This window comes from Haliaeetus albicilla, chromosome 4 (assembly GCF_947461875.1).
Source record: "Haliaeetus albicilla chromosome 4, bHalAlb1.1, whole genome shotgun sequence".
In the NCBI taxonomy this organism is placed as follows: domain Eukaryota; kingdom Metazoa; phylum Chordata; class Aves; order Accipitriformes; family Accipitridae; genus Haliaeetus; species Haliaeetus albicilla.
The window spans coordinates 18,359,211-18,386,648 of record NC_091486.1 but is presented as its reverse complement, the minus strand read 5'-3'; the positions used below and the strand labels follow the sequence as shown (position 1 = coordinate 18,386,648).

Sequence of the window (27,438 nt, the reverse complement as noted above, 5' to 3'; positions counted from 1 at the left end):
GGCACAGCCCCCCCCTTCCTCCTGCCTGCAATAAATCCCCCCCTCCAGCTTGCCCTCCCCAAGAGACCAGACCAGGAGCAATCTGTGCTGGCGCTGGGGTTTTATTATTTATTAATCCGAACTTAGAAAAAAAAAAAAACCCCAAACCAAACAGAAGCATTTTCACACCCTGTCAAGGTCAGGGTGGACGGGAAGGAAAAGAAGGTGATAGTTACAAAACAGAACCCCGGGGGCAAGGAAGAGGCCATGCTCTGCCCTTGTTATGCAAGGCTGTGAGGGGAGGAGGGAAGGGAAACGAGATGGGATTTAAGACACTGTTGGCACGACACTGCAGATGATCAGCAAAATGGGCTCCTCGAGGAGGGGGGAGAAATCAAGTAGCTGCCCAGGCTTGCCTGCAGCCAAGAGCAGGCTCCACTGCAGCAGAGCAGAGGAGCTCCTCAGCTGCTTCCAAGAGCCTGCTGTGGCCACACTAACCCCTCAGCGCAGGGAAGGCAGGTAAGCAGCTGCTGGTCCAGTTTAATTACGGTGGGGCCAAGGCAGACACCAAGGCTGGTCTGAAAGCTGAAATGGATGCATCCGGCTGGCAGAGATGAACTGGAGGGGGGGAAGGGAGGGGGACCAGGACTGAGAGATGCCTGGCAGGCAGCGGCAGGCATGGAAGCTGACATACCTGGAGCCCGCAGGATGTCGCTCCCAGCTGTCCTGTGGCAAGGGATCATCGGTCAGTGGCCCGCCCACCACCACAAGGCAGGTTTCCTAATGCTGAGCTCCATTTGACAAGCCAGCCCCGCTGGGCAAGAGCTGGGCTAGATGAGAGACCAGCACACATCAGCCCCCAGCTGCTGGTTAGCTGCGGGAGTGCACTATTTACAGCACAAGAGCCACAGTCCTGCTGTCTTCTCCTCCCCCAAGAGCCCTGGGAAGCAAGCTTATGACGTGCGGGTTCATTGCAAGTAATCCACCCCTCCTCCTGGGGCAAGCACCACAGTGGCCCAGCTCCAGCCACTGCCTCTGTGCCAAAGGAAAGGAAGAGAGAAGCTCGCTGCACCAGCCAGATGCAGAGCCAGGAGCAAGGAAGTGCTGGCAGGGAAGAAAGCTGTCCCTGGGCTACCTGCAGCTGAGTAGCAGTCTTAAGAGGGGATAAAACAACTGGATCAGCTTTTATTCAGCTCACTCATCTAAACAGACATGTAAACAAGAAGTGACAAGGAACCGGAGGGATGTGGCATGCACACCCCATGTCACACACTGCTTGGGCAGAGGCTGAGCTAGCTGGAAGAGCGGACATCTGCACTACCCCCTGCCTGGCAGTGGGGGGAGAGATGCCAGCCAAGTCTCCTGGAGAGATGGGGATCTCTACAGATTGTTTTTATTGATTTTTTTTTTTTTTTTTTTTTTAAGCTGTAGTATCAGCATTTGCTGGTGTTGCGATCCCCGGAGGCATGCTGCATTGCTACAGAGCGGCCCTTTGGCTGGGTGGGGTGGTCCGACAAGCTGGCAGCCAGCTGGTGTGCCCAGTTTGTTGCAGAAGAGGTCACCTGTTCCTGGTTCTTTGTAAACCTGAGCTGTTTCTTCCCCGGTCCCCCACCTCCCCCAGCAGTCATTGCGGAGGAAGAGGGATGCCCCGTGGGTCAGTGACTTGACCCTCTTGCAGGTTCTTGACAAGCTGAGCCAGCCAGCGCTTTGTGGTGGTGTCATCCTTCAGGACCTGGGCGAAGGTGGTGTCCTTCAGTTGGTCAGGAAGGCACTGCCTGAGAGCTTCACGTGCCCTACATCAAGAGACAAGAAACGGGGCCCAACAAATAAACTCACAGGGGCAAGAGGGGAGCAAACCCCACTGGGGACACAACGCTCCTTTGCCTGGGGGTCTCCCTGGCAGGGCCACCCAAGGAAAGAACCAAGCAGCAGCACTGCAGCACACGGCACTCAGGCAGCCAGCCCAGCTCCCATCCCTCACACTAGACCTCACCGAGCCAGCTCCTGTGCCCTGACACCCGTCAGTCAAGAGCAATGTGATGCCAGGAGAGGCTGAGATGACAAATATATACCCAGCAGCTTTGGGCAGAGCTGCTGATCAGCATGAAATCAGTTTGTATTCCCTCAACTGAATTTCATCTATTGGCTTCTACTAACAACAGCCCACATGATGCAGAAGAGGGAGAGCATAGCATACCTTCTACCTCAGTCCCTCTCTTGTACCTAGTTCAAACTACATTTGAGCTCAGGTAGCTGTAGCTTGCACAGCTTGAATCTGCACCAGACCCAAACAGTCACTGTTTCTCCCATCCACAAAAGCTCCTGGACTAGCAATAAAAAAAACAAGCCAAAAACCCCACCTATTTTCCACACTGAGCTAAGGCTGACATAAGGACAGACAAGGAACCTTGACTCTCCCCAAGTGGGCACTGTAGAGAAGAACTGCACTTCCAAGGGAGAGGGAGAAGCCCCTACCCAAACTCCTAAAATGTTTACCTGGGGTTATCGGAAAGGCGAAGGTAGCAGCGGACGACATGTTTCAGTAGCCGTGCCGACGGCTCCTTGGAGAGCTGCAGGACCATTTTACCCTGTTCGATAGAGGCCAGTGCCACCAGTTAAAGTCTTTGTAAGAACACCTTCACAATCAGCAGAGACTGGGAAAGACCATCAAATCACTCACTCTGGCTTCCCATGCATCACAGCCCATTACCTTTCATCTAGATACCCTGCATGGAGCCCAGCACTCTGCTTTCCAAGATGCCTTTAAAAGCAGCTAGCCACGACTTGGAAAGGATTCTCCCAGCAGCTTGGGGAAAGCTTGTCTCATCTCTGTTTGGTTTTTACCTCCCCGGGACTGCTTAGTGGTCCAACCCTCTGTTAGATTAAAGAGAACCTGGGGTTTCCCCCTGGTGGAGGAAGGCAAATGTACCCCAAACACTTTGATAAGCTCAGGCTGAGTCACCCCGTGAGGTGTGCTCCCAAGCTCTGCAACCCTCCCTGTTCTCATCTGTGCTGCCTTCATCTCAACGCCCTTTTAAAACCTTAACAATAGCCTGGGAAACCATGCCAGAGCACTGGGCTCACCCACACCACATATAGTAAGATCCACATCTGGTCTTATCATGCATCCAAGAGTTGTATTTAATTGCTCCGACATCCCTCATTAAGCCATTACTGGGAAGCAAGACCAGGGCAGATCTCCCTGGCCCAGCCTCCGTTTCTCACACTATGTAGGACTTTGCACATGGTTGCACCTTTGAATGCACCCAGCCTAGCAAACAGTGTGGATGCCTTCACATGCCTGCTTTAAAGGAGTTTAACAGTCTGCTTCCTCATGTTCAGGAGTCAATCAGATCTGCCCAACAAGTTGGGGTTTTTTCCTGTAAAACTACATTGGCTAGCACTAAGCATTTTCCTCATTAGCCAAATTCACCCATATTTGGATAGTCAGGCAGTTAGCAATTAGGAGGTCCCCCTCGTCTGCCCTTTTGCAAGCTTTCTGTTCTCAGCAATTCCCCAGGATACCAGTATTTCTCTGAAACAAAGAACAGGTCAGAGAGCTCCTCAAACCTCTCCCAGATGGGAAATACTAACCTGCTCTTTTAAAAGCATCCAATACTTGCATAACATTTTACGCAGTTATCAGCAGACAAGGAAGTAAATCATCACCCTCATGAGACAGAGTACACTATCCCAATTTTTGAAATAGAGAACAGAAATGTCTATGAACATTTTCATCTTTCTCTGTAGCACTATGGAATATTAATCATGTCAGTGCTTCACCCAATGGCGGGATTATACCACAGCTAGCATTTCTTCCATGCTGACACAGTTTTACACACCCACATCCTTCCGTGTTCATACCCTTCCCAGCCATGGATTCTTCCTTGGTCTCCTTCCCTCCCCTACCCCAGGGTTTCTAACTGCATCCTTCACTTTGCCCCCGAGCCACATGTACTTTCATCAAAGCAGATCCTTTTCTTGAATGCAAAAATCATGTCACATTGCATATTATGGACACCAGCTCGTGATCGTTCATATTTTGCTGTTTGTGGGTGAATTAGGAGGTAACATTTTCTTTATATTTGGGAAAACAGACAGACAAATAAATATTCCTAATGAAAGTATCAACATTTAGGCAGAGAATCAGCATTGCAAAGCGCTTAACTTAATGCTGCATTTTCTTCTCCTGAGATTGCTCTTTAAAAAACAAGCAACCAACCAAACAAACAGAAAAGAAGGACAACAGCTATTCCAGGGCAGACATGTATTCCCCTCAGCAAGCTCAAAGATAATAAAGCTCAAGTTGGGGCTATTACTCCTGGGATGAACAAATTATGAGTACCCAAACTTCTCCTTCACAGGGGACAGGGAATGGACAAAAATTGTCTGCTCTTTCTGTGTTCCAACACAAGAATTAAAAGTCATAAGCAGCAGCTAGTAGGAGCCAGGTTCAAAGAGAAAAAAAAGGAGGTTGGCCTTCCAGGCAGCAAACAGGAAACCCATGAAACTCCCTGGTAAACGACACTGTGGACACAAAAAGTTTCCATGGGTTTAAGGGAAGGATAGGACAAACACTGGGGGTTACTGCATAGAAAACGCACCACTGGCCTCAGAAATCCAAAGCTGAAAATAGCTGGCAGCTGCAAGACTGTTATAAGGGCAAACATCATATATGCTTGCCCTGCTCTTACTCCTTTGCTCAACCTGCTGCTCTTTCAGCCTGTTGTGGGAGACATAAATGGGAAATGTATCCATAATCTGAGCAGTGGGATCATTCATTCTTACATAAAATTGAATCAATTCACATCCAGCCAACAACCCTGAAAACTCTTTTTCTTCTCTGGACATGTTCACCCATTTTATCTTGGGGACTTAGTGTGTTACAACTAATATGTGTTCTCTTGACACGCAAACCAGAGATATACAAAGGAAACATATGGAGGCAGAGAGCTACAGTGTCAAAAGCAATAAGCCCAAGAACGATTTGCCTTCCTCATCCTGTACTCCAGCCAGAGGGCAGTAAAGTAGCTGCTGAAAAAGGTAGCTGCTAGAGCATAATTTTTTCTTTTTTTTAAAAGAGGGGAAACAAATAATCTTACCAGTATCATGGCAACATGGGAAAACCGCTCGTAAGTCTGACAGATATATGCCAACCCTGTGTCATCCAGGAGAATTTTCTGAAGAATGAATGTAGCAACCTAGAATGGGGAGAAAGCAGAAAAGAAAGCGTATAAACAACTTATCTATCCTGAAAAGAAACAGCCTTTGTGCTGTGTTCTTTTCTAGGCAGTCCCAGAGCTGAAAGGCCTTTCAGCAGGCAGCAAATCCTTTACTCGGTGAAAGTTTAAAGCCAAAAGAAAATGCAGGACACTACACAATGCTTTGCATCTCTGGCTAAAGAGATGGACGCAAAGCAGTGTGTACAAGATGGCTGGATGCAGGTTGCATAAGACAGCAACTACTGCTGGGCCACTCAGGGCAGCCTCAGGATTACATCCACACTACTCTGGTCATAGGGCAAGAAGCAGGAGAAGGACCTGTCCCTTGGCCCTGCCATCTAGACAGCAAGATGATTTTGGTTTTCATCTTGAGCGTTATCGATTCATCATGAGACACGTGACTTTCTGGAAGAACCTCAGCCAGCTATGTCAGCAGGCTTCACCAGAAAAGCACACACAGACTAAAACCTGCAGCCAGCCTACCTGGGTCATCGGACCAGTCTGACCACAGATCTGAGCTCATGGGGGAAAGAGGCCCCTGATCAGAGGAGACAACAAACTGGTCCAGTGTGGTGAGCATTCCCACAACTACCACCAACAGCTGCCGCCAAACCTCTGCACTGCATAGCTACAGCATTTGTTCTTTCAGGCCAAGGAAAGTTGATCCAGCTCAGCCCTGAAAGTTACTCTGCAGGGCTGCAAAGGATGGAACAGGTGCTGAGAGCAGAGAGGTCTTTCCCAGCAAAACTACCAAGCTTGGGAACTCCAGCTTAGTTTGGTGGGTTTGATTTGTTTGTTTTTTCAGGAGGTAAAAACTCCATCCAGAGTTGCCCCAGCATTTGCAACAGGACACAAGCCAACTCTGCAGGTTACTGGCTGCCTGCTCAGAGATAAACAAGTCTTAATAAGGACAAATATGACAAGTCTTAATTAGGACAAAAAGAGTAGGTACCGTTTTGGAGAGTTCACTGCCAGACTCCATAATGCGTAAGCACAGGGGGATAATTTCTGTTGTCAGTAAGAAATTTATCACTTCTTGCTCATCGGTTTTCACCAAGGCCCCTTGAAGGAAAAACAAAACCCAAAATCAATACATGATAAATTGTTTCCAAAAAGTCTCACCTTTCAAAGAGGGCCTATGCTGTGTCCTCCCCAGGAATCATTAAGTCTGAATGGCAGGCAGAGCAACTGTTGGCCTAAATACCTTGCAGCACATGGCTGGAGAAGAAATCGTTCTGGCAACATAAAAGTAATCAAGCTGGGTTTGGGGGTTGTTTGTTTTTCAGAAAGGGGATGCATTCTTGGCTGTCCCCCTGTGGTAATACAAACACAAGAGGATCATACCACCCACAGCAACCTCTGTGAAGAAGTGCATTTTAAGACCCATTTTATGCATTGCGAGAGAAACGTTTGGGGCAGAAAGAATTAAAAAAAAAAAAAAAACCAACAAGATAAGGGTAAGACAGGGCAAATACACCCAAGTCAATCAATGACAAAAACCCAAAGAAAGCCAAGTCTGCACCCACCCATCCCAGTGTCTAGCTGGCTGGGCTGAGGGTGAAGGCACAACAAGCCTGCAGGTGCTTGTACTCACAGAAAACATATTTTTGGCAATGCACCCAGACTTCAGTATTTTCTTATTAGTGAAAAGCCCAGTTCCTACACACTAAGAGGAATGTGCCTCCAGAACTGATGGAAAAGGAGCAGCTCCTCCTGTTAACACTACAGGACTCAGAAGATCCCAATAAAAAGAGACCTGTGATTTTGATCGTGCAGGTCTCTATACGCACAGCATGAACTGCATCCAACTTGGTAAGAAACCAGTGCTCCAGTGTTAGTCTGGCTGCTTACCAATCACTCCAAGGCTCGTGAGCCGCAGGTACTCAAATGGACGTGTCTTGCTAACTGTGTGCAAGAAGGGGTACAGGAAGAGAGGGATATGAGCTGCCAGAAAAGCTGACCTGCAAGAAAGGGAGAACACGCAATGTGAGAGACAAGACAAAAAAAGCGAGCGCACAATCCAGCATTACCATGCAGAGCCTCCTGACAGACACCACTGCTGGTGCTCCTCAGAAGACGGTAACAGTTTGTTCTCTGATGGAAAGGCATGAAGTAAATTCTGCACTGGACACAGCACAAAACCTAACACCTAAACTGTCAGCTACCTGCATTGCTGCTTCCAGCTCATCAGGAACAGAGCACATCCTGTTGTTTTTGTTACCCCTTACTGCCACCCAGTCCCTCTGCTTTGTACATTCACTGTTGCATTTCACCTTGCAGGCTCCCATGAGCAGAGACAGTCAGCCACAATGCACGTGCAAAGGATCTGCATGACAGAAATCCAGACTGGCTGATCTCTAGGCATTACCACAGTTTAAATGTGCACAGCCACCTTTCCCCAAGAGTCCTCACACTGCCTTCTGAAAATGGTGAAAAATACAGACTGCAGGGAGAAACCTGGAGACTGCTCTGCTAGCAGAAGGAAGCTCTCTTGCACAGTCATCCAACATTCTTCCTCTGTTTTCAGTTTTCAAACTTTAAATGTAAAGGTGTGTGGTGTAAAACTACCGTATTTCTTTGGATATCATCTCATGGAGGGTTGCTGTATAACACTGCTTTGCAGCAGCTGAAAAACAACTTCAGCTATGCAGCACTTTCTTCTCAGCAGGAACAGAAGCATGAGATCATGGATCTCTGGGTAGTTTTCTTCTGAGTTTCAGCTACTGATTTTGGCTGAACCAACACCATCTTTTCCCCTGCTGACATGGGGTGGACACAGATTGAGAAAACCTGAAGTCAGGCAGGAGGACTCCAGACATGGCTCCGCTATTACTCCCTTGCCACACACGGCCTCTGGGAAGAACAGTCCTGCTCATTCCACCCTTTGGACAGCTGGTCTAAGTACCTGTAAGCTGCTAGTTTAAATAACTGTAAGCTCATTAAAACAAGGATCCTGCACACAGCACTCAGCACAAAGGCTCTCATCTCTGGCTGAGCTCCCAGGAGCCACAACCCAATGTTTTCAGAATTTGCAGAATCTCAAGATGATCCACAGAATGCAATGCATTTAGGATCACCATAAAGCTGTCATCCTGATAATCTGTGCAAACAAGTGAAAGCAGCAGGCAGCTGCCTATCTTCCAGCTCTGTCCTCTGTTCCACTTGCCTTGGTAAAAAAGAAGAAAGGCGCTTATGTGCTTCTGGAGTCAAACAGACAGGCTGAGCTGTCAACATCAACACCTCAGAAAACTCAGGCACTTGCAAACACTTACCTCGTTTCAGGATGCGATGCAACACACTGTAGTAGAGCTAAAGCATTGCAGACTCTGTTGGACTGATGGGCTGTCAAAGTCGGAGGGTTGATTGATGGATAAATATTTACAATTTCCTAAAAATTAACAGATGAAGAAAAGTTAAAAGAGAAAAACATCAGAAAGCTGCACCAAAGCACTTGCCGAACAAGTAAGTATGGTGACAGGCGATGACAGTCTGCTTTCACCAAGCACCACTTTGAAGTTACCTGGCAGCCACCACGCTGACCAGGCAAGGGCAGAGCTGGGTCAGAGTCAATTTCACAAGGAGTCACAGGAATGTATTCAAACCTTACATTTCAGTAAAAAAGGGTTAATTTGATTTCCTGGCTCTTTACTAGTGTAGGGACCGCTTTGTTTTGAACTTCCAGATCCAAGAGAAGCGTTGTTTATTGTTCCTGTGCCTAGAGGCAGAGCACACCCACTCTATTCAAACTGTAGCTGCTGGTACTCTTCTAACTCAATGCAGGTGAAGCAGCCAAGGGAGAGAAATCTGATTCAGAAATCTGCCTACTTCCAGCTATAGCTCCCTTCTAATTTTCTTCACTTGTTTCAGGGCCACTCTGAGAACAGTTTGACATCGCTAATCCTGCATTCTTTTCTTTCCTTCTTCGAAAGAGATTACTAGATTCAGCAGTGAGATAGCCAGTCATCAGCTGTAGAGTAGTTTGCCCAGAGATAAGCTGAGCTGCTTCATTTCACATGAAATGCAGGTACATTCACTAGAGCAGCGAGCAGCATTCCCATGCTGACCTTCCAGTGGGCTCCCTGCAAGGGCAACCTTCTGACCAGGATGTGCTCAAGCTCACGTAGAACAAATCAAACCAGAGATCTTAGGGGTAAAGACTGTTGTGGCTCTGCTCTGACACTGTATGAAAATAAACAGAATGTGATCCACAGGGAGCTCATACAGCCAAGAGCTAGCTTGTTCCCCTTCCAACTACGTATGTTATCTAATTAGAAATCTTACAGTCTCTGCACACATCGCCTTGCTAGTGATGATTAATGGCAAATGGGCTTGCCACATCTGCTCCCCTCACCATGTGACCCAATAAATATCATACAATGGCAATAAGGGACTCCGCCAGTGCCTCCCCAGATCTGCCCCATGGACACACAAGCGCTGCAATGTGCTGGTGCTGCACCCTGGAATAAAGATGCTGCCAGTCCTACCCACCTGAAGGAGTGCTGCAATCGTGCCAAATGAGTGCCACAGCATCGGGGCAAGGTCAGGCACAGACTCACGCTTCTTACTCAGCTCCAGCAGCGCATTCTCCCGTGTCTCAGGGCTGGACAGCTCATTGATCCACTGGTAGATCTTTTCGCGGTCAACCTGAGCCAGCGCTGTTGGCACAGGCTGGGAAGGAGACAAGAAAACTTCAGTCCAAACATTTTATCCAGGTGTCACAAAAACTCTTCCCACAACCTGGCAGATAAACAAAAAAGTGCTCAAGAAACTCCTGACTGGGGGAGGAAGGAACTAAAGCTGCATTAAGATGCTCTGGATATGGATCCCTTCCTTAGATTAGTCTTATTATTTCACCTATTTGAAATGTAAAGTTTTTACTTTCTGGCCTGACTCATCAGGACAATCTCTCTTAATCCACTTGTCAGTAGTACCTTGTGACTTCATTCAGCAACATAAGAGCCATGCTGCTGCCTGCCTACGCCAGCAGAGCTCCCAGGAAGGTCACACACACTTTAGCCAGCTATCATTTGCTCCACCTGCATTTAGCACACGTTCATTTCATGCTTCAAGTGCAAGCTTCCACAAATTCAAAGTAAGGCAGATGCTACCTTTTTCTCTCCAAAACCATCCAAGACATTGGAACCTGCCAATAGGATTCACCCAACGTACCTGAGAAAAATATTCATACAAATACTGGAAAAAGTCTTACTACTCCAACATCAGACACCATCCACAGCCAGTAACATCTGCTGGTAGAGACATCTCATATTCACCCCATGTATCTTGTTTACATGCATGGAGCTAAAAGGGAATTTTTCAAGACTGATTTTGTGCAAAAATTCCTGTTCAAAATAAAGCCAGAGAAGGGTACATCTATATTCATAGTCAAGGCATATTTTCTACTACTCAGGAGAAATGCAGGATTTCTATTCTGCCTTTCTTGGAACATCAGGTAAAGAACAGCATCAAGGCCAACAAGTTTTCAAGCCAAAAAAAATGAGGGAGGGCTGGGAAGGAAAGGAAGAGAAACAGGGACTGTGGAATTGTAGCATAGTTTCTGTGGAGAGGGAAAGGTGCAAGCCTTTCAATGAAAGTTTGTCTCGTGCCTCTGCTGGCACAACAAGCACTCAAGGTGCAAACAAATGCTCAGCAGGCTTCCTAAGTAGACAGTTTGGCGATTCAGATACAAAATTCTGACAAACAGCAGCAATAAAACCTCCTGTGTGAACACTTCCAAAACCCAGTTTAGAACATACTCAAACATTCTGCTGTAGTGTTTACTATTCAAGCAAAGCACAGCCCTATTCATATGCTGCTGCTCCTGAGCTAGCCTGCATGCAACCACTCAGCATCTCCACGTGTACAGCAATCATGGCTGGGAACAGAGAACGGACTCTATTTCTTCTTTTTTTTTCTTTAAAAAAACCCCCCAGACTGAAACTCTTCATGTGCTTACCATGACAGATGTGAGCACTGCCTGTACCACACTGACAACAACGCTACTACTAAGCAGCTAATGGCTGAGGCACTGAGGAGAATAAAACTCCTGTTCAGGAACTGAAAGTGGCTGGAATCAAACCTGAAACCATATGCCAGAGGCAGGCTCCCAGAACTGCAGGAGGGATGAAGGGAGACTTCTTAACCTTTGGCAGACCTGTCCAGAGCTTTCTGCCTCTATTGCTGCAAAGGTGTCCCTCCTCCATTCATCCACGTATTAGATCCAAAGAGATCACATCCAAAGAGATTCTTCCTCAGCTGTTGAGATTTCTCTCTCCCCCAGCCACTTCCATCATTATTATTTAACTCAAATGTCTATATATAAGCCAATGTGCTGTTATCAGTCCCTGTACTCTAGGGCTCAAATACCTTTTTAGCTGTTCATCTTTCCTCCTATCCTTTCTTCTCTCTTGTTTACTCAATTTTTAATTTATTTTTTTTTCCAGAACCTCACACTAAATGAGTAATCCTGACAAATTTATTGTCCTCTTACACCTGGGAGCGCAATTCCAATGGCAGCTCCTACACTGGAGCTCAGAAAGAGAGGGAGAATGAACAAAGACCATTTGTTTTTATTTGGGATGGTAGAGTGACAAGCAGTGTAGCAATAATGTTGTTATAATTGTGTTATCTAAAGCTTCCATCTATTTTTCTAGACTCACTGGAAGTTTCAGTTCCTGAAAGCTTAAATACATCGACCCTTTAAAAGCACAATCATGTGCTTGTGATCCCCAGAGAATACTAAGTAGATTTTCCACACAATTAAGTTTATGATGGCCAATATCTGTCTTAGCCAGAACCAACTGCTTTTCACAGGCTCTACAGTTGCTCCTCTCATTTTAGTTTCAATTGAAAGAGACACATTTTTTTCCTAATTTCCTACTTTATTGTTGTTCCCCCTTCTCCCTCTAAAACGTAAAATTCTGGGGAACCCTGAGGCCTACATACAAATCCTGCAAGCTCCAAGACAGAACCCTGCCAGGCAGACTTTCTCTTCCACACAGGGAAAGCAAAAGTTACCAACAGTACCTCAACACAGCACAAACTAGCCACCTCTGCATCACGAAAGATCTTGTAACACCCTCCTCAAGAGAAACAACATTACCTCAAACATCCATGCCTGATTACATTTCCAACAATCACATAACGAACTGGATTTAGGCAATTGGCTTTCTCTTCCTGAGCAGTTGCTGCTAGGCACACTGGTAAAAATACTGGCACACCAAAGCAGAACATTGACTAATCGGATACATGTGCTTTTTAAACTATTTTGACAGATCACTAACTCAAAAATACCAAAATGAACTTTGAACTTCAATAATAGTGAATTAGCTAGTTTGAGTTGGGCTTTCAGTGCTTACTGCTAATTACAGCTACATTTATTGTTTTTAGCCTGTTCTCGAGCCTCTAGCATGTTATGCTGTCTTCAGGTCTGAAATCAAAGTGTCAGTTCTGCTGCCACCAGCATCACTGTATAAAGACCAGTGCTCTGGCTTACCACAACTTTATCACAACAGTGTTCACAACACCTAAAGGGATTCCTGAGCCAATTCATGACCCTACTAAGAGGTAACGTTATTTACCGCAGCTCCCAAGCGCATTTCTAGCACTAAACATCCTTCCCTGTCACCTTTAGTCGAAGCATACTAACCGACTGTGGTAAGAAACACTTCAATACAGAACTACCAGCTGGTGTGAATTATGTATAAATTAAATATACATTCAAATGAGTCCCCAAATAAAGTTGATTTCTATTCCTGAAACAGATTATTTTTTTAAAATTGTCTTTTTTAAAAAATCCTTCTATAGAGTGGTGACTAGAACACAGATAGAGGATTAATGGGAGATACAACAGTCCCTCATGCATTTTTGACAAGCACTTAGGAATTACATTGCTATAAACATGTAAATGCTGATTAAGAGAGTTCACTATGACCTTGCACACCATTCTATGCTCCGGAAACCGTCACTTTAAATCAGAGGTATTTGCCAGCACTCCAGGAAACAATTTAAAGTCACGAGCACTTAAAATGGGAAGATTTAAAAACTTCTCTCAACTTATGCTCATAAGTATTTTACTCACTCTTGTTTACTTGTTAGTCCAAGCAGATCCTTGAGATAAGTTCCTTTGAAAACAGCTCTAACTGCTGGTCTTGCAATACACCTCCCAACCCCAATACATGCCAGAGACTCAATCAACTCTAGGAAGTCTTATACACACGACAAATGTGCATTTGGAGAAGCAAAAACCAAAACACAAACCCGCTCAGATGGGAGATAAGATGCAGTAACCACATCGTTCAAACTCAGCTTCCGTTTTTGAACCCAACCAGGCCAAGGTACCGCTCCTCTCCCACCAGCCTGAACATCAGGCACCTCATCCCACCACGGCAGCTTCCCGAGGGGAGGAGGGCAAGCACCAACTACGGACAGCACTGCAAGGTGTTGGGGAAAAAGGAAGAAGCAACAGGCAGTCTCTGCTTTTCCTCCCGCTTGCATGCCGCCCTGAGGAGCTTTTCGCTATCTCCTCTTTCCCTCTGCAGTTGAGGCCAGAAGCAGAAGAGCTCCCCAGAGAACAGAGGAGGTGGCCGGGCATTCAGGAGGCGGCCGGGCATTCAGGAGGCGTCCAGGCGCAGCGCGGGGGAGGGAGCGCAGGGGGCAAGAGGAGGGAAGGAGGGAAAACCGAGGTGGTACACAGCGGGCTGAAGGAGCGCAGCCGAGGCACCCAGCAGGGAAGCCCTCCTGGCCCCTGGGCGAGCCACCCCGTCCCCAGGAGCAGCAGAGCAAGACACGGCCCCCTCGGGGAGGCTCAGAGGAGTCCCGGGGGGAGGGGGGGAGAGGGGCAGCCGGAGCGAAAAAGTGCTCACTCCCCGCCTCCCCGCTACCAGAGGGATCCCGCCGCCCCAGCCGGGCACCGGGGCACTGCGGGGAGGGAGCTCACCCGGGCTGCGACACCCCGCGGCCCAAAGCCCTCCCCGCCCCCGCCGCGGGCGGCCGAGGGGAAACGTCCCCCTCACAGCTACGAGCGGCCGCGCACCCCGCAGCCCCGCTCCCCGCGCGGCCTGCGCAACGGGGTCCCCTCCCCAGCCCCAGCCCGTCCCGCCCCGCCGGGGCACGCAGCCGCGCCTCACCGCCGCCGTGGCCAAGCTGTGCATGGTGGGAGCGGTGCCGGTGCTGCCGCCGGGCCCAGCTCAGAAAGCCGTCGCCATAGAGTCAGGTCTGCCCCGACCCCTCACCCCGCCCGCCGCGACGGAGGCTGGGACAGGAAGGAGGCGAAGGCTGCCCGCATGCGCGCGGGCGCCGGCCGGGCTGCGCGGGCAGCGCCGAGGCCAAGAGGGCGGCTGCGGCGCATGCGCGGGGGCGGGCGTGAGGCGCGCCGGGAAGGGCGCCGCCGCGCTGACGTGAGCGGGCGCGCGCGCGCGTGCGTGCGTGCAGTCGCGCGGTGTCTGGCGCTGCTGGCCGGTTCCCGCCATCCGCCGCCGCCCCCCCCTTCCCCCTCCCCTCCCCCCCCCGGGCCTCAGCCCGTCCAGCGGCGCCGGGGACGCGCCGGGACGCAGGTACCGGGGCTCGGCCCCCACCCTCCTCCTCCTCACCCCCCCTCCCCCCCCTCGGCGCCGGCCGGGTGCCCCCGCCCCCCCTCTGTCGTCGTCGTCCCGTCCCCCCCCCCCCGGCGCACGGCGCCTCCCCTCACAGCGGCCCGGCCCGGGGCGGCCATGGAGCGGCGGGGCGGGAGGCGCTGCCTTCACCCCCTCATCTCCCTCTCCGGGCGGGCGGCAGGGTCGCGGGGCCCTGCCCGGGCGCGGCGGGGAGGGTGGGGGGGAGCGGGGCCGCCGGGCCGGGCCGGGCCGGGCCGGGCTGGGCGCGGCGGCGCCTGAGCGCGGGCTGCCGGGGGGGGACGGACCCTCCTCCTCGGCGGCGGCTCCCGGGCTGCGCGCAGGGGCCGCTTCATTCATTTCTTCTCGTTTTTTATTTACGATACGCCCCGCCGTGCTGACCGGGAGCCCGCGGCGGTGCGGGGGCTGTTTCTCGTAGCGTTGGGCCGGTGGCTTTCCCGGGCGGAGTGCTGGCTGGAGGGGGGGGGAGCCGGGAGCGCACGAGGGCCCCGCCGCCCCGGGGACCCCCGGCCGGGCCCCGCCAGGTGACCGCGGCTCCCGTCCCGTCAGAAACGAGCTCGTTTTGCCTCTTAGGCTTCCTCCGCAACTTTGGTTTCCGTCTCTTACCGGCTTTCCTCAGGCACTTATTTTTTCTTTCCTCAAATCCCTTGAAGTTGCTGCAAGGATTTGCAAGAACTTCTGTGTCTGGATTGGGTCTGCTTGCCTTTCAACAGTGAGGAAACAGCTCGTTGCTGCCTGATCTGGGAGAGATCTGATTAATCTAAGTTTCCTTCACTTGTGTCTACCTCTCCTTCACTGCGTATAAAAGTACCAGCAAAACAGTTCTACTGAACTTCTACAGAAACTTTTAAGTCACACTTACATCTTTCCGTAGAGATTATTTGGCCTGCCTAGTTATAACAACTTTCTCCTTTTTAACAGGTTTTTAAGGCGGAGTACGCTTAGTCCTGTTAGCTCTCTTCTGTGAGAAAGCATGGCTCCGCTAAAGGTGCACGGACCTGTGAGGATGCGCAGCATGCAGACTGGGATTACAAAATGGAAAGAAGGGAGCTTTGAAATTGTGGAGAAGGACAACAAAGTGAGTCTAGTGGTTCACTACAATGTTGGAGGAATTCCAAAGACATTTCAGGTATACCAAATATTAAGGCTTTTGTTTGAGCAGTGCATGGATTGTGCTCTTTTGTGAACAGCTGTCCTCTTCAAGGCTATTAAGTGTCACACAAACTTCCCTCTGTCACTGTTTCTTGTTCCTCGTTTCCTGAACACTAATCCCTTTGTATAAATCTCTTGTAAATTATTCACGTGTATTGTTAAAGGATCTGCCAAAGCCGGCATTGAGATACCACTGAATGGGAAGAACTAAAAAGCAGAGAAAAGTTACCAAAGTATATAGCATCAAGGCTCACATGTTCAGATTTTTGGAACTGTAACCTTTCTGTTATCGGTACATTTGCGGAATCTAGAGGTGAAGATCTGAACGCTTTGTACTAGCAGTTTTCCCAGCTGAAGAGTAAGGGTGTTAACACACTTGTAGCCTTTTGCTTGTTTATACAAGACTCTGCTGTACAGCAATTGTTACACTTCTAGGTTTTAAATATGCCAGGCAATGTGGTTTCCTCACTGGGAGGCTGATACAGATTGCTGATAAAGATTCTCTTGCAATATTCAGCCTAAAGTGCCTTTTTTTTCATTCTGTAGTTGTTTTCTGCTCATTCTTCCTAGTTTTTTTGTGCAAAATGCCCCAAATCGAAAGAATGCTAAGGAGTTTTTTTCTATAAGAAATTTCTATCTGATTTAAAAACATGTAGAGGGTATAAGAGTAGTTGGAAGAAAAAAAAAATTCCGATCTTATTTAGCAACTTTGTAACGGCCTAAACTGAGCTAAATGTTGGCTTCTGCTTTTTCCTGCCACAGTTGTTTTTCATCAGTAGTGTTCACTAGACCTTTCTCTGAGCCATTTATTTCTGCGTCCAGACTTGGTGAAAAAAGTTCACTTTATTTTTGAAAGATCAGCTTTTGCTGCCTTAGTGCACTCAAAAGTCTTAGGAAAGAATCTGGCAGCCTGTGTTGCCTTGGGATAGAGGCACAAGAAAATCATTCGCTGTGGATAGTTCCTACCTCTGTTACTGTAGACTTGAAAAGAATCATCTGCTTTCTTGTGCGCAATGCTGTGTCTGCATGTTTGATTTAATCCAGCGTTGGACCATGTTGCTTCTGAGAAGAGTGGTCTCTTCTTCTCCTCATACCTTCCCTGGGTGCTCGTTCTCACGCGCTCCTTTCTGCCTGGATGAGTGTTAACGTGGTGTGACACTGACTCGAAAGGTGGCTCCATGGGGAGGATGAGCCTATAGATCAGCTAACCACGGCCTAAAGGGGCAGGTTTTGCTCCCAGCCTCTCCCACCTGCTGGCTCTGGCACCTGTCAGATCTCTCTGTGAGCTCAGTGGAGGTTTTTTACATTAATTACTTTGGGGAAAGGACTGAACATGAGGTCTCGTGGAGGGGGTGATGCGGCACCATGCAGCTGGGACAGCATCAAGGGAGGAGGAGGAAATGCCACATCTTTAGACCAATTATTTTTGTTTGGATGGTGGTTATTTTTCAGCAGGATCTGCTTTCTGGTCCTGTTAATCTTGAAGCAACATCGGCACAAGAACGTTGGTGGGAGTGAGCAACAGGCAGGGAGAGCTCCCTGCCCCTTGCACTGCAGGCTTGTGCTTGAATGTAGTTTGTGTGAGCTGGCCCCAGTCTGTCACAGTGCTCTTGTGTGCTGCTTCAGGTGTGACAAATTCCTGATAATTTTGCTTTAGAAGTAGCATTCCCTTTTTTTGCCAAGTTGTTGTGGGAGAACTGTCGGTTCTCCACCTTTTTTTACTTTTCTGTAGTGGAACATTTGGAGGGATCCAGGGTTATATTTCTTTCTACAGTGACTGATGTGTCATCAAATTTCTTATGTCAGATGGTATGTTTTACTGATGTTTCAGAGCTTTGACCAAGTTGTCGTAGATGCTAGATATGTATTAAGAGAAATAATTTGTTTACCCCCACCTCCCAAGACTTTGTGATGCTGACTGGGTCGTAACAGGTGCAGGGGGAGAGTATGGATGTAGCCCTCTCATGATAGCATTTTGAGTTGAAAAAGGTTGTTTTGCACTGAGATGGTGAAGTAACTGTAATCCCTTTGCACTGGGTTCAGTGTTTTAAGAGAGGATGAAAAATATTGAGCCCTTTTTTAAATTCTTAGGTCTTTGAAGACATTTTTAGCTTATATTTAAAAAAAAAAAACCAAACAAACCAAAACAACCACCCCCACCCCCCCAAAAAAAAACCCAAAACACAAAGATTGAGCACAAAGTATTTCAGAAGTGTAATTTTCCCAGCAAAATAAACCCTTAGTTTCTGACTAGAGGTGGTTTTCCCACCTCTCTTAAACTGCTATTGTATCTAGATGGGCTTTCCAAGAAACTAGAGATCTGCATGGAAAAAAAAGAAATCTCACTGATGGACATGGAGTGTGTTTTACTATTGCAGTCTTTTATATACCTGATCAAATTTAAATAAAAATCAGGAATAATTTTTATTTTTAACCTTGTGTGTAATTTGAAGGAGACAAGACAGGTTCTAGAGCAATGTATAGTGAAACTTGGGTGCTAGAGTGTAATTAGTGTTCATGTCTATTATTTCATCATCATTATTTAGATTGGTAGTGTGGCAGTATGCAGGTCAGGCCAAATTAGGAGAAGACTCCAATCTGATGGGCAGTGTTTTACTCTGTCTTGTGTAGTGCCTAATGACCTTGGCTGTGGTTTCCAATCTTGTATGAAGCTTTGAGTATAGCAATATACTGGCATGGAGGTCATTGTGTAGCTAGTGCCTGATCTTAGAAAAAGCTAAAGAAGAGGCAGCAAAATAAAGAATTAAGCAAAAAAGGGCAAGGGAATTGAAAATGAGATTATGCTTAGCTATGTATCGTCAAACTTCCATGCAGTCTGTAGATGTGAAGTATTCTTTTGCTTCCTCTGCTTTAGGAGTTACCCTCAACCTGTGTGGATAGTAGAGCCTTTACTAAACAGCCAGTTCTTATAGGTGACTTAGCATGAATTAACAATTAAGTAATGGTATAATAAAGTAGCAGTGGCATTATTAGGGAGCACAACTTCTTATTTTATTCTTGTGCTTGGCCATAACCCTGAAAGTTTTGACACCACTTAATTGTTGCAATGTTGCATACGGACTAAGCATATTTCTTACTGACTCCCTTAGCAAATTTTTTAAGCTATGTCAAACCCGTCTTTCCTGAGAGGAAATTATAAAGTGAGTAGAAGTTTGCACTTAACATTTAAAACTTTCCCCATTTAAAATTATATTTCAAACTTGATGTGGAAGTTTCAGACAGCTAAATGGGACTGTATGAAGCTCTTATTGCTTAATGTTCAAAAAGGTCACACTTGATAGCAAAGCAGGTTTTAGAAAGCTTATCCAGGAATATAGGGACTGTTGAGCTGTAGTGATACTGTCCTTTCAGTTCTGTCAGCTTCCAAGATCACCAATCGCATTAATTCTATGAGGCTTAATGTTTGCTTGAAATGGAGCAAGAAGTATTTCAGTGCAAGTGCCTCTTACCCTCTCCATTTGAAGTGTTTTGTTTGAATTTGTAAGTATTTTGGCCTTTTAAAAATGGATTTATGTTTATAGTCACTTTCTTGTTTTCAGCTAAGCCATAACATTAAAACTGTGACCTTACGACCAAATGGTAGAAAACTGTGCTGCCTGATGCTAACACTAAAGGATACCAGCTTCCTGACAATTGATAAGGTGCCATTTAAAGATGCAAATGAAATGCGGATGTATTTGGATGCAGTCCATCAAGACAGGGTTCATACTGGTAAGTGCAATTGTTGTAAATCATGTTAATAGCAGTTTGGAGAGGGGTTGGTGCTGTGTTTTCTTTTTTTCATCTTTAGTCATTTTGTCCTCATTGTGTTACTGACTTCCTTTGCATTTGTGTAAATGCTTCTTTCTGGCCCTCAACCCCAATTTTTGTTACATTACCTTTCTCATGATGTACCTTTGTCATGCTGAACAATAAGCAGAGATTAAACATGTAGGAGTTGTTTATGTAGTAAGTATGTTGGTATTTAAAAAACTCTTGTCTATCACATAGGCGCAGTCTCTTTTTTTTTTAATTTTACCTCTTATTTTATTTTGTTCTTTTTAAGGGTAGGGACTTTACTGCCAACTGAATAAACAACCAATATAAGGGATATCCGTAAACATATGCTTATGTCTGTGCACTCAGAATATTGTACTGTCTGTTTGAAAGAAATCTAGTGTGTCCCTTCCAAAATCGACTCAGCTAAATAACATCTTACAAATAAGAATGCCAATCAGTTAAATGACAATCAAATTAAATGTTGTGTACTTTTCCTGTCAGCTGGGAAACCCTCTCAGGGATCTGGCAGCTTTGGAGGTGTGCTGGGCAGCAGGACCACACAGAAGGAAGCTAATAGGCAATTCTCTTATATAGAGAACCAGGTTTGTTTAATTGTTCACATTTTCCCTTTCCTTCAGTTCTATTTCATTCATTTTCTCCTCTCATTCTCTTATTGTATGTTGTAATAGCACTGTAAATACTTACTTTGCATCCAAAGTCTTTATAATCTAGAGGGCTTGGAATAGATGTATATACAGAGTGGGTGGCAACGGTGTGTCTTGCTCATGAGGAGCCCTATATTCTGTATGAATAAGAGAGGTCAGTGTCTGGCTATGGAAGACAGAATATGTTCTTCATGCTGAGCTATCAGTCAGGCAGAGAAGAAGCAGAAATAGAGGGAAAGTACATGATTAAGACTTGTTTCTCACACAGTTCTGAATATCTCTATGTTTATACTGAACACCTTACGTAGCAGCTGAACATGTTATAGTCAGCATAGGTCTTAATGAGTTTAGCAGACTTCAGCCAAATGTATATACTGAAAAGCTGCTGACCCAGTTTTGTATTGGAATAAAGTGACTGAATTTGTGGCATTCTGCTCAGATTTTTATGTAAATTTTGCTGACTTTTCACTGAAAGTGATTTTCCTTCAAAATATTTTTGTTCTTCCTTTTCTCCCTACATAATACAGATTTCATGTTGTATCTACTGTCTTTAATTTACTTTATCTCTGTGAATATACTTGTATTACTGCCCTGAGGGAGAATATTTTTGAAGTCCCAAAACAAATTTTACATGTTGCTTAAAGGCAATCTCACAGTTAAAACTCTAAAGCTGTGTATACAGTGGTAAGATTAGACATGTTTAGTTTTCAAGTCTAAAATTGACCAACATTCCTTAGTCAACCAACTATTAGCTCTTTCCATTGCATTACATGTGGTGCTTGCTTGGCCCAAGGCTGTCAGGGCACTGTTCTAATTGTGTGTTTTTTAATACAGCTTCTTTTTTTCTTTTTTTTTTAATACCACCCAGGATTGATCTGGGGATAGTTAGGAATCATGCCTTGGGTTTTTTAATGTCAAAGCATGTAAATGAGATTTTAAAAACTAAAGTTCAGCAGACTTAGCATGGGAAGATGAGAAGGGAAATTGGTTACTGCAGTAGAGTTTCATGTTTATGACTTGCAACATGTTTATGATGCATCCATGCATCAAAATTTTACCTATGTTTAATTAGGGTTAAACTCTCTTGATCTATTTTAAGTAGCATTTTTCTGCTTTTGGATGCTACACTGTAGCAAGTAAAGCAGTGTTGTAAATGCTAGATTAGACTAAAGATGGTCATGTTTTTCACGGTTTCGGTTGTCTTACTGGCCCCCACCACTTGGGTTTTGCAGACTCCTCCCAAAAGAGTGACTGTGGAAAGTAAGGAGGAAAATCCATTTCGCAAGGTGCTGGGTACCCCAGCGAGAGCGTCTGTTAAAAATTCCGCTGGAACTGGAACACCTACCAGCAGGGTGAACATTTCAGCATCTCCTGCGTCATCAGTCCCTCACAGAACGGGCTTGTTGGAGAATCGGTAGGAGTGTTATCATCTTATTATGATATTGTTAAAATATAGCTCTTTATAGAGCTGCAGGTGGAACTCAGTACACCTAGAAGTAAGAAGGGAATATGTTTCTTCCTTTGGTTTTGCTGTTACTTTTAACAGGATGTTAATACGTGCTTTTCTAGCCTCTGGCTGGTACTGGCACTAGAGCTTTATGAACAACTTAAGAGTTGGGCAGACCAAATTCTTCTCTGTATGCTATGTTATAAAAGTGGAGATTGTGGAAGATAGGTGCAAAATGCACAGAAAGCATTGAGGAGTTCTGTTCAGTTGGAAGAGGATCATTTACTAGCCTTTCTGAAAGAATGACCACTTCAAAAATTTTCTGTCATCAGTGAAAAGAGGAAAAGAACACAACCTCCTGGTTCAGAAATGAGTGAAGACTATCCCAAAGAGAATGATTCTTCAACGTAAGTAACCATTGTTTCTAGTTTCTGATTTTAAACTCTTCGTTCATTCATAAAGGTAAATTTTTCTGAAAAGAATGCTTGGGTGTTTCCTGTCTCAGCAACATGGTACAGGCTAGCCACTTGTCAAATTCTGAACACACTGGGTGCTTGAAATGGGGTTTGCATTCAGGATTAATGAGGGAAATACAACCTGTGCTAGCAGTTGATTTGCAGGAACTGGCACATGCAAACTTTGTGTCATCTTTCTTTTGTCAGTTTAGTCAGGATTGTCATATGTGCTATACATGTATAGCAATAGGTACCTTCATTATTGAACTTGCTTTGACCCCTTCAAAACAAAAATTCTTAAAGGGAAATTGCCGTTTCAAGAATAAGCTCTGTGTGTTTGAAATTGCATTTAATCATAAGTCAGAAGGTTGTTTAAATGAATTGGTTAAACTTACCTGCAAGTAAAGTTTAACTGTTCCATAGTCAAGTATTAAAGGTGACAGGAGAGAAATGCTTTAAAACAAGTTGTAAATATCAAGCAGGAATGTCCTGCATCTTCTATAACTGCACCAACTTCCACTCTTCTTTATCTGTAGGAATAATAAAGCCTTGAGTGATCCAGCATGGAAGTACTTGAACAGTAGCAGAGAGAAACAGTTGAATCTGAAGCAGGCAGAGGAAAATAGGACATCAGGTAAAAAAATAGAAGTAAAGCCAAATGATACCTGCCTTTGACCACTACGATTTTATCCTTTGATATTAGTTTAGAAAGTTGCTGCAGAGGTGGTTTTCCTAATCTGCTTTCCCTGTGCCGCTAACTTTCTTGCTTCCTACAGAGCCATATATGAGATGCGGAAAATTTGCCTTCGTTTTCAAAGCCTGTCCTGGTCTAGTGTGACCCTGACCTTTATACTTGGCTGCTGATGCCAGCCCATGTGCTGGCTTGTTTGAAAATTCAACAGGCAGCTTCAAACTTTGCTCCAAGCTGCCCTTCACTTTGGGAGAGGATTCCTGTAAACACCTAAAAATTTCCTTTTTGCTTGCTTTCTTGTTTATTTTTAAAGCTCTCCTTTGCTGTTAATGCCCATGTGAATTGTAGGCTGGGTTTTGTGCTGAAAATGTGTACCATTTGCTTTTACTTTCCTATCTCTTCTCTAGAACTTAGAGGGGGAACTCTTTGGGGCCAGGACTCTTTTTCTGTTTGTACCAAAGTTCTGTTGGATACTGGTGTGTGACAAGGTTTTATAGACAATATAGATATATTGACAGTATGCACGTAAGCTAGTAAGCAGCACTGTTCTTCAGTTTTATAATAAATACTGAGCCCCTTTCCCCAGAAAGGGGAATGCATTCAAGATCTTGTTTTTATGGGGAATGTTGCTGAATGCATTCTTTTTTTAGTGCAGCTCTGATGGCACAAACGTATTGCTGGATGAGCCAGTAAGGTAAATGTTTATCTCTAAATGAAAATTGGTTTGCTCTTTAGAGTCAAAATCAGAATCTGTGAGAGTATACCTGCAAGCTCAGGTAACAGTATTGTGATCTTCCTTCTTCATATATCTGCATTTTTGAAAGTTGCATGGCTCAAACCACTTCAGGCTGGGATAGAAGCAAATGTTTATTCATTATCCGAACTAAATTATGCTGTGATTCACTGCAATAGGTGGTTTTTAGACTCTTGAGAGAATTTTTTTATGTGCCACCATCTGAGGCATTAGAGTCTCAGTATCTTACAGAATGATATCAGAACAATGGAACAATCATGTTTTGCCCCAAGCCTGTAGTAATTTACTGTGGAATTTTGGAGTGGAAGGGGAAACTGTTTTCACTTCTGTATATTTACCTTGAATTTTGTGAGCACTGTATTGGAAATCATTAGTGAGTTTTCTGTTATGTGTATCTTGTATATTTGAACAAGAGGTGGGTATTTATTATCTTTCAGATAGTTAAGACCATTCAATGACTTTTTAATGTTTTATATTGTGGTTTGGATTTGATGGAGATTGTGGTATTAAATTCAATTAAAACTCCAGAATATCTTTATTTGTGTATGATTAATATTCGCATTAGTACTTCTAAGTATGTGTGTTAGTACTTTCCCAACCAATTCTAGAAAACAGTATTTGAGGATTTTTAAACATTTTGACTAAATACTTTTAAACGAGTTGTATATTGTTGTCATGGTTTAGCACCCCAGCCAGCAGCTAAGCACCATGCAGCCACTCACCCATGCAGCCAGTGGGATGGGGGAGAGAATTGGCGGCAGGGGGGAAGTAAAACTCATGGGTTGAGATAAGAACGGTTTAATAGGACAGAAAGGAAGAAAATAATAACAACAATAATAAAATAATAACAACAAGAAGAATTGGAATATGCAAAACAAGTGATGCAAAATGCAATTGCTCACCACTCGCCAACCGATGCCCAGTTAGTTCCTGAGCACCAATCAGTCCCCCCAGGCCAACTCCCCCCAGTTTATAAACTAGGCATGACATCACATGGTATGAAATATTCCTTTGGCCAGTTTGGGTCAGCTGTCTTGGCTGTGTCCCCTCCCAACTTCTTGTGCCTCTCCAGCCTTCTTTCTGGCTGGGCATGAGAAGCTGAAAAATCCTTGACTTAGTCTAAACATTACTTGGCAACAACTGAAAACATCAGTGTTATCAACATTCTTCTCATACTGAATCCAAAACATAACACTATACCAGCTACTAGAAAGAAAATTAACTCTATCCCAGCTGAAACCAGGACAATTGTATAAATAGCTGAGTTACCTGTAACAAAATGACCTGCCTTTCTTTCTGTTTTTCAAGGTATTTTACCACTGCAGTCATCATCCTTTTATGGTAGTCGGTCCTCATCAAAAGAGTACTCCACTGGCAGTTCCACCCTGGACAGGTAGGACTGATTCACTAGCATGAACTGTAAATGACGGTTCTTTCCCAGGAATTAGGGTCTTCAGTTTCCTGTGTGTTTATCGTGTGATATATAGCTTATATGCATGAAATGTGTCTATAGATTCCCCCACACACCCCAGGAGTACAACCTAAGTATTCAGTGTGGCTACAATTGCTCTAGTTACATCTACAAACTCCAGTTACTGCTTGCTATAGATAGACTTTTTAAAATCACTCAAGTCTGTTTTAGTCATTGTGAATGACTGATCCAGATGATATCTAAATTCTAGATGGTTCTAATTCTATATAAACTCTGGAACTCTAGACTGAATCCTTGCTTCATTTTCCCCAAGTAGATAAATGGCTTGAAACTATATTTTAGTAACAGCATTTTAGTAATACTGAATACTGCTGAGGTTGGGATTCTTCTGTGTTAGACGCTGTGCAATCAAACTGTTGGTCTCTGCCCTAGATACATGAGATAAAAGATCAAGGAAGAAAAGAGGCATTGTCCATGCTTTACACATGAGGGACTACTGAGGTCCAGAGTGATTAGGTTACAAGAACAAGAGGCTGAAAATGAAGACTCTGGCCCAGATGTTAATTTTGAGCATATCTTAGGAGTGGTGGTCTCATGCTACATGATTGTTCTTCCCCTCATCATACAGTGTGGAATTGTTAAATATCTTAAAGACAAAAGGCTTGGTTACACTGCATGCACACCTGTGGATGTAAGGAAATCTAACCAAAGTATTTAAGCACCCTGAAAAGTTCTCTCTCTCACACCTCTTTTGCATTATGATACATGCCAGTTATCTTGTGTGGCTTTACCAATCCTTGTCTTCTATAACAATACAATTCCAGTGTCATGGACTATAGCTATTTAAGGAAGAGCATTAGAAATCTTACACTTCTTATCCTTTTATGTTTTTAGGTCTAGTGTATCCAGCCAGACTCCTTCAGCCAAAAGAAGCCTGGGATTTCTTTCTCAGCCTGCCCCTCTTTCTGTTAAAAAAATGAGATCTAATCAAGATTATACAGGGTGGAACAAACCCCGAGTGCCCCTTTCCACCCATCCTCAACAACAATTACAAGGGTAAACTTAATTTTCTTTATCTAGTATGCACACTTTGATCATCAGAACACGCGCATTCTTGTTACAATTATTTAAGGAAAAAAAAAAGTCCTGAAATTAATGAACACTGAGACAGGGAACACTTTCCCTAGTTTGGAAAATATGTATTCTTAAATTCACTTCCTGAGGATTTTAGAGATATAATAATTGCAGATAATTCATGTTCCTTTCATACACTTTCATGATTTATTTCTCTATCTTGTGTATATACACGCATTTTTTTAAATTTTGATTGTAGAAACTCCTGGGTGCTTTCCTGATTAATGCCACCTCAGTTTAGTCTGGAGGGCAGGAGGACAGCTCCAATAGGAAACTCTGTGGGGAGTGACTGGGGTGAATGTCCTGCATGTTAGTAGTGCCCTGTTTAACACTGGCATGTTTACACGTTGACATACCTACCATGTTCCATCTTCTTTTTTTCCAGATTTTCAAACTTGGGAAACACCTGCTATATGAATGCCATTCTACAGTCCTTGTTTTCAATTCAGTCTTTTGCTAATGATTTGCTCAAGCAGGGTATCCCATGGAAAAAAATTCCACTCAATGCACTTATCAGGTAAAATTCACTTTCTAGGAAGGATATTTTCTCTTTCGTTACTGAGAAACTAGTTTTGTAATGCTGAAGCAGAGGGTAATACTTTGTAGAGGGTAATTTGCATGTGTAGATAATAAAATAAATCCTAGAGCTCTCTCTGTATTTTGGAGTTTTACTTTACAAATAGGAAGTAGGCTCTTAAAAATTGCAATGCTGAGTTACAGGCAGTCTTTTATACCTTCCACTGTATTTCTAGTGGCAGAGTGTAATGCTTCAGAAGAAAATGCAAGAAACTGCAAAATAAATAGATGCAGAATAACTTCTTTTTAAAACATTACCAGCTAGGGTTTAAGCTGGCCACTAACTTCACCTGATATGTGAGGGCTTATGCTTTTTTGGAAAATATCCTTTGTCTAGTAGCTGTGGAGAGTGTTCAAGTTCTGCATACTTAATATTTTTATAAATTCAGCTGAACTCTCAGTTCAGTCAAACTTCATGTCAAGAAACTCCAAAGGTTTCTGTAATATGTAAAACTCTTCTCTCTTTGAAATTTTAAATTCCTGTGCCATTCAGATTCCATTGTATGTCTATCAGACAAACTGCTGTTTGCTCCATGTACT

At 44.8% G+C, this 27,438-nt stretch overlaps 2 protein-coding genes across 6 annotated transcripts in view; one reads left to right on the top strand and one right to left on the bottom strand.

Annotated features, from left to right (window-relative positions):
• Window positions 1–85: 85 nt before the first annotated feature.
• CNOT9 (CCR4-NOT transcription complex subunit 9) lies at window positions 86–14,483 on the bottom strand. 2 transcript variants are annotated; one of them, XM_069781154.1, is made up of 8 exons: window positions 14,330–14,483; window positions 9,690–9,869; window positions 8,474–8,589; window positions 7,053–7,162; window positions 6,154–6,263; window positions 5,082–5,180; window positions 2,476–2,567; window positions 86–1,772 (listed from the first exon to the last, which is right to left on the bottom strand). In XM_069781154.1, the coding sequence occupies exons 1-8, from the start codon at window positions 14,351–14,353 to the stop codon at window positions 1,604–1,606; spliced, it is 900 nt and encodes a 299-aa protein (XP_069637255.1). In that variant the 5' UTR covers window positions 14,354–14,483; the 3' UTR covers window positions 86–1,603. The 2 variants fall into 2 exon arrangements, with proteins under 2 accessions (XP_069637255.1, XP_069637254.1); XM_069781153.1 differs by having other exon boundaries at window positions 86–1,779; window positions 2,477–2,567.
• Window positions 14,484–14,641: 158 nt separating this feature from the next.
• Window positions 14,642–27,438, top strand: part of USP37 (ubiquitin specific peptidase 37) — a 39,444-nt gene continuing 26,647 nt past the window's right edge. The window contains exons 1-10 of one of the 4 annotated variants that reach the window (XM_069781125.1): window positions 14,642–14,755; window positions 15,734–15,941; window positions 19,525–19,696; window positions 20,246–20,346; window positions 21,642–21,823; window positions 22,189–22,263; window positions 22,848–22,945; window positions 25,065–25,149; window positions 26,083–26,244; window positions 26,708–26,839. In XM_069781125.1, the coding sequence (XP_069637226.1) occupies window positions 15,786–15,941; window positions 19,525–19,696; window positions 20,246–20,346; window positions 21,642–21,823; window positions 22,189–22,263; window positions 22,848–22,945; window positions 25,065–25,149; window positions 26,083–26,244; window positions 26,708–26,839 (1,163 nt within the window). In that variant the 5' untranslated portion in view covers window positions 14,642–14,755; window positions 15,734–15,785. Of the gene's footprint in view, window positions 14,756–15,060; window positions 15,942–19,524; window positions 19,697–20,245; window positions 20,347–21,641; window positions 21,824–22,188; window positions 22,264–22,847; window positions 22,946–25,064; window positions 25,150–26,082; window positions 26,245–26,707; window positions 26,840–27,438 lie in introns of those variants that run through there. The other 3 variants (XM_069781127.1, XM_069781126.1, XM_009923158.2) reach the window with 3 other exon arrangements.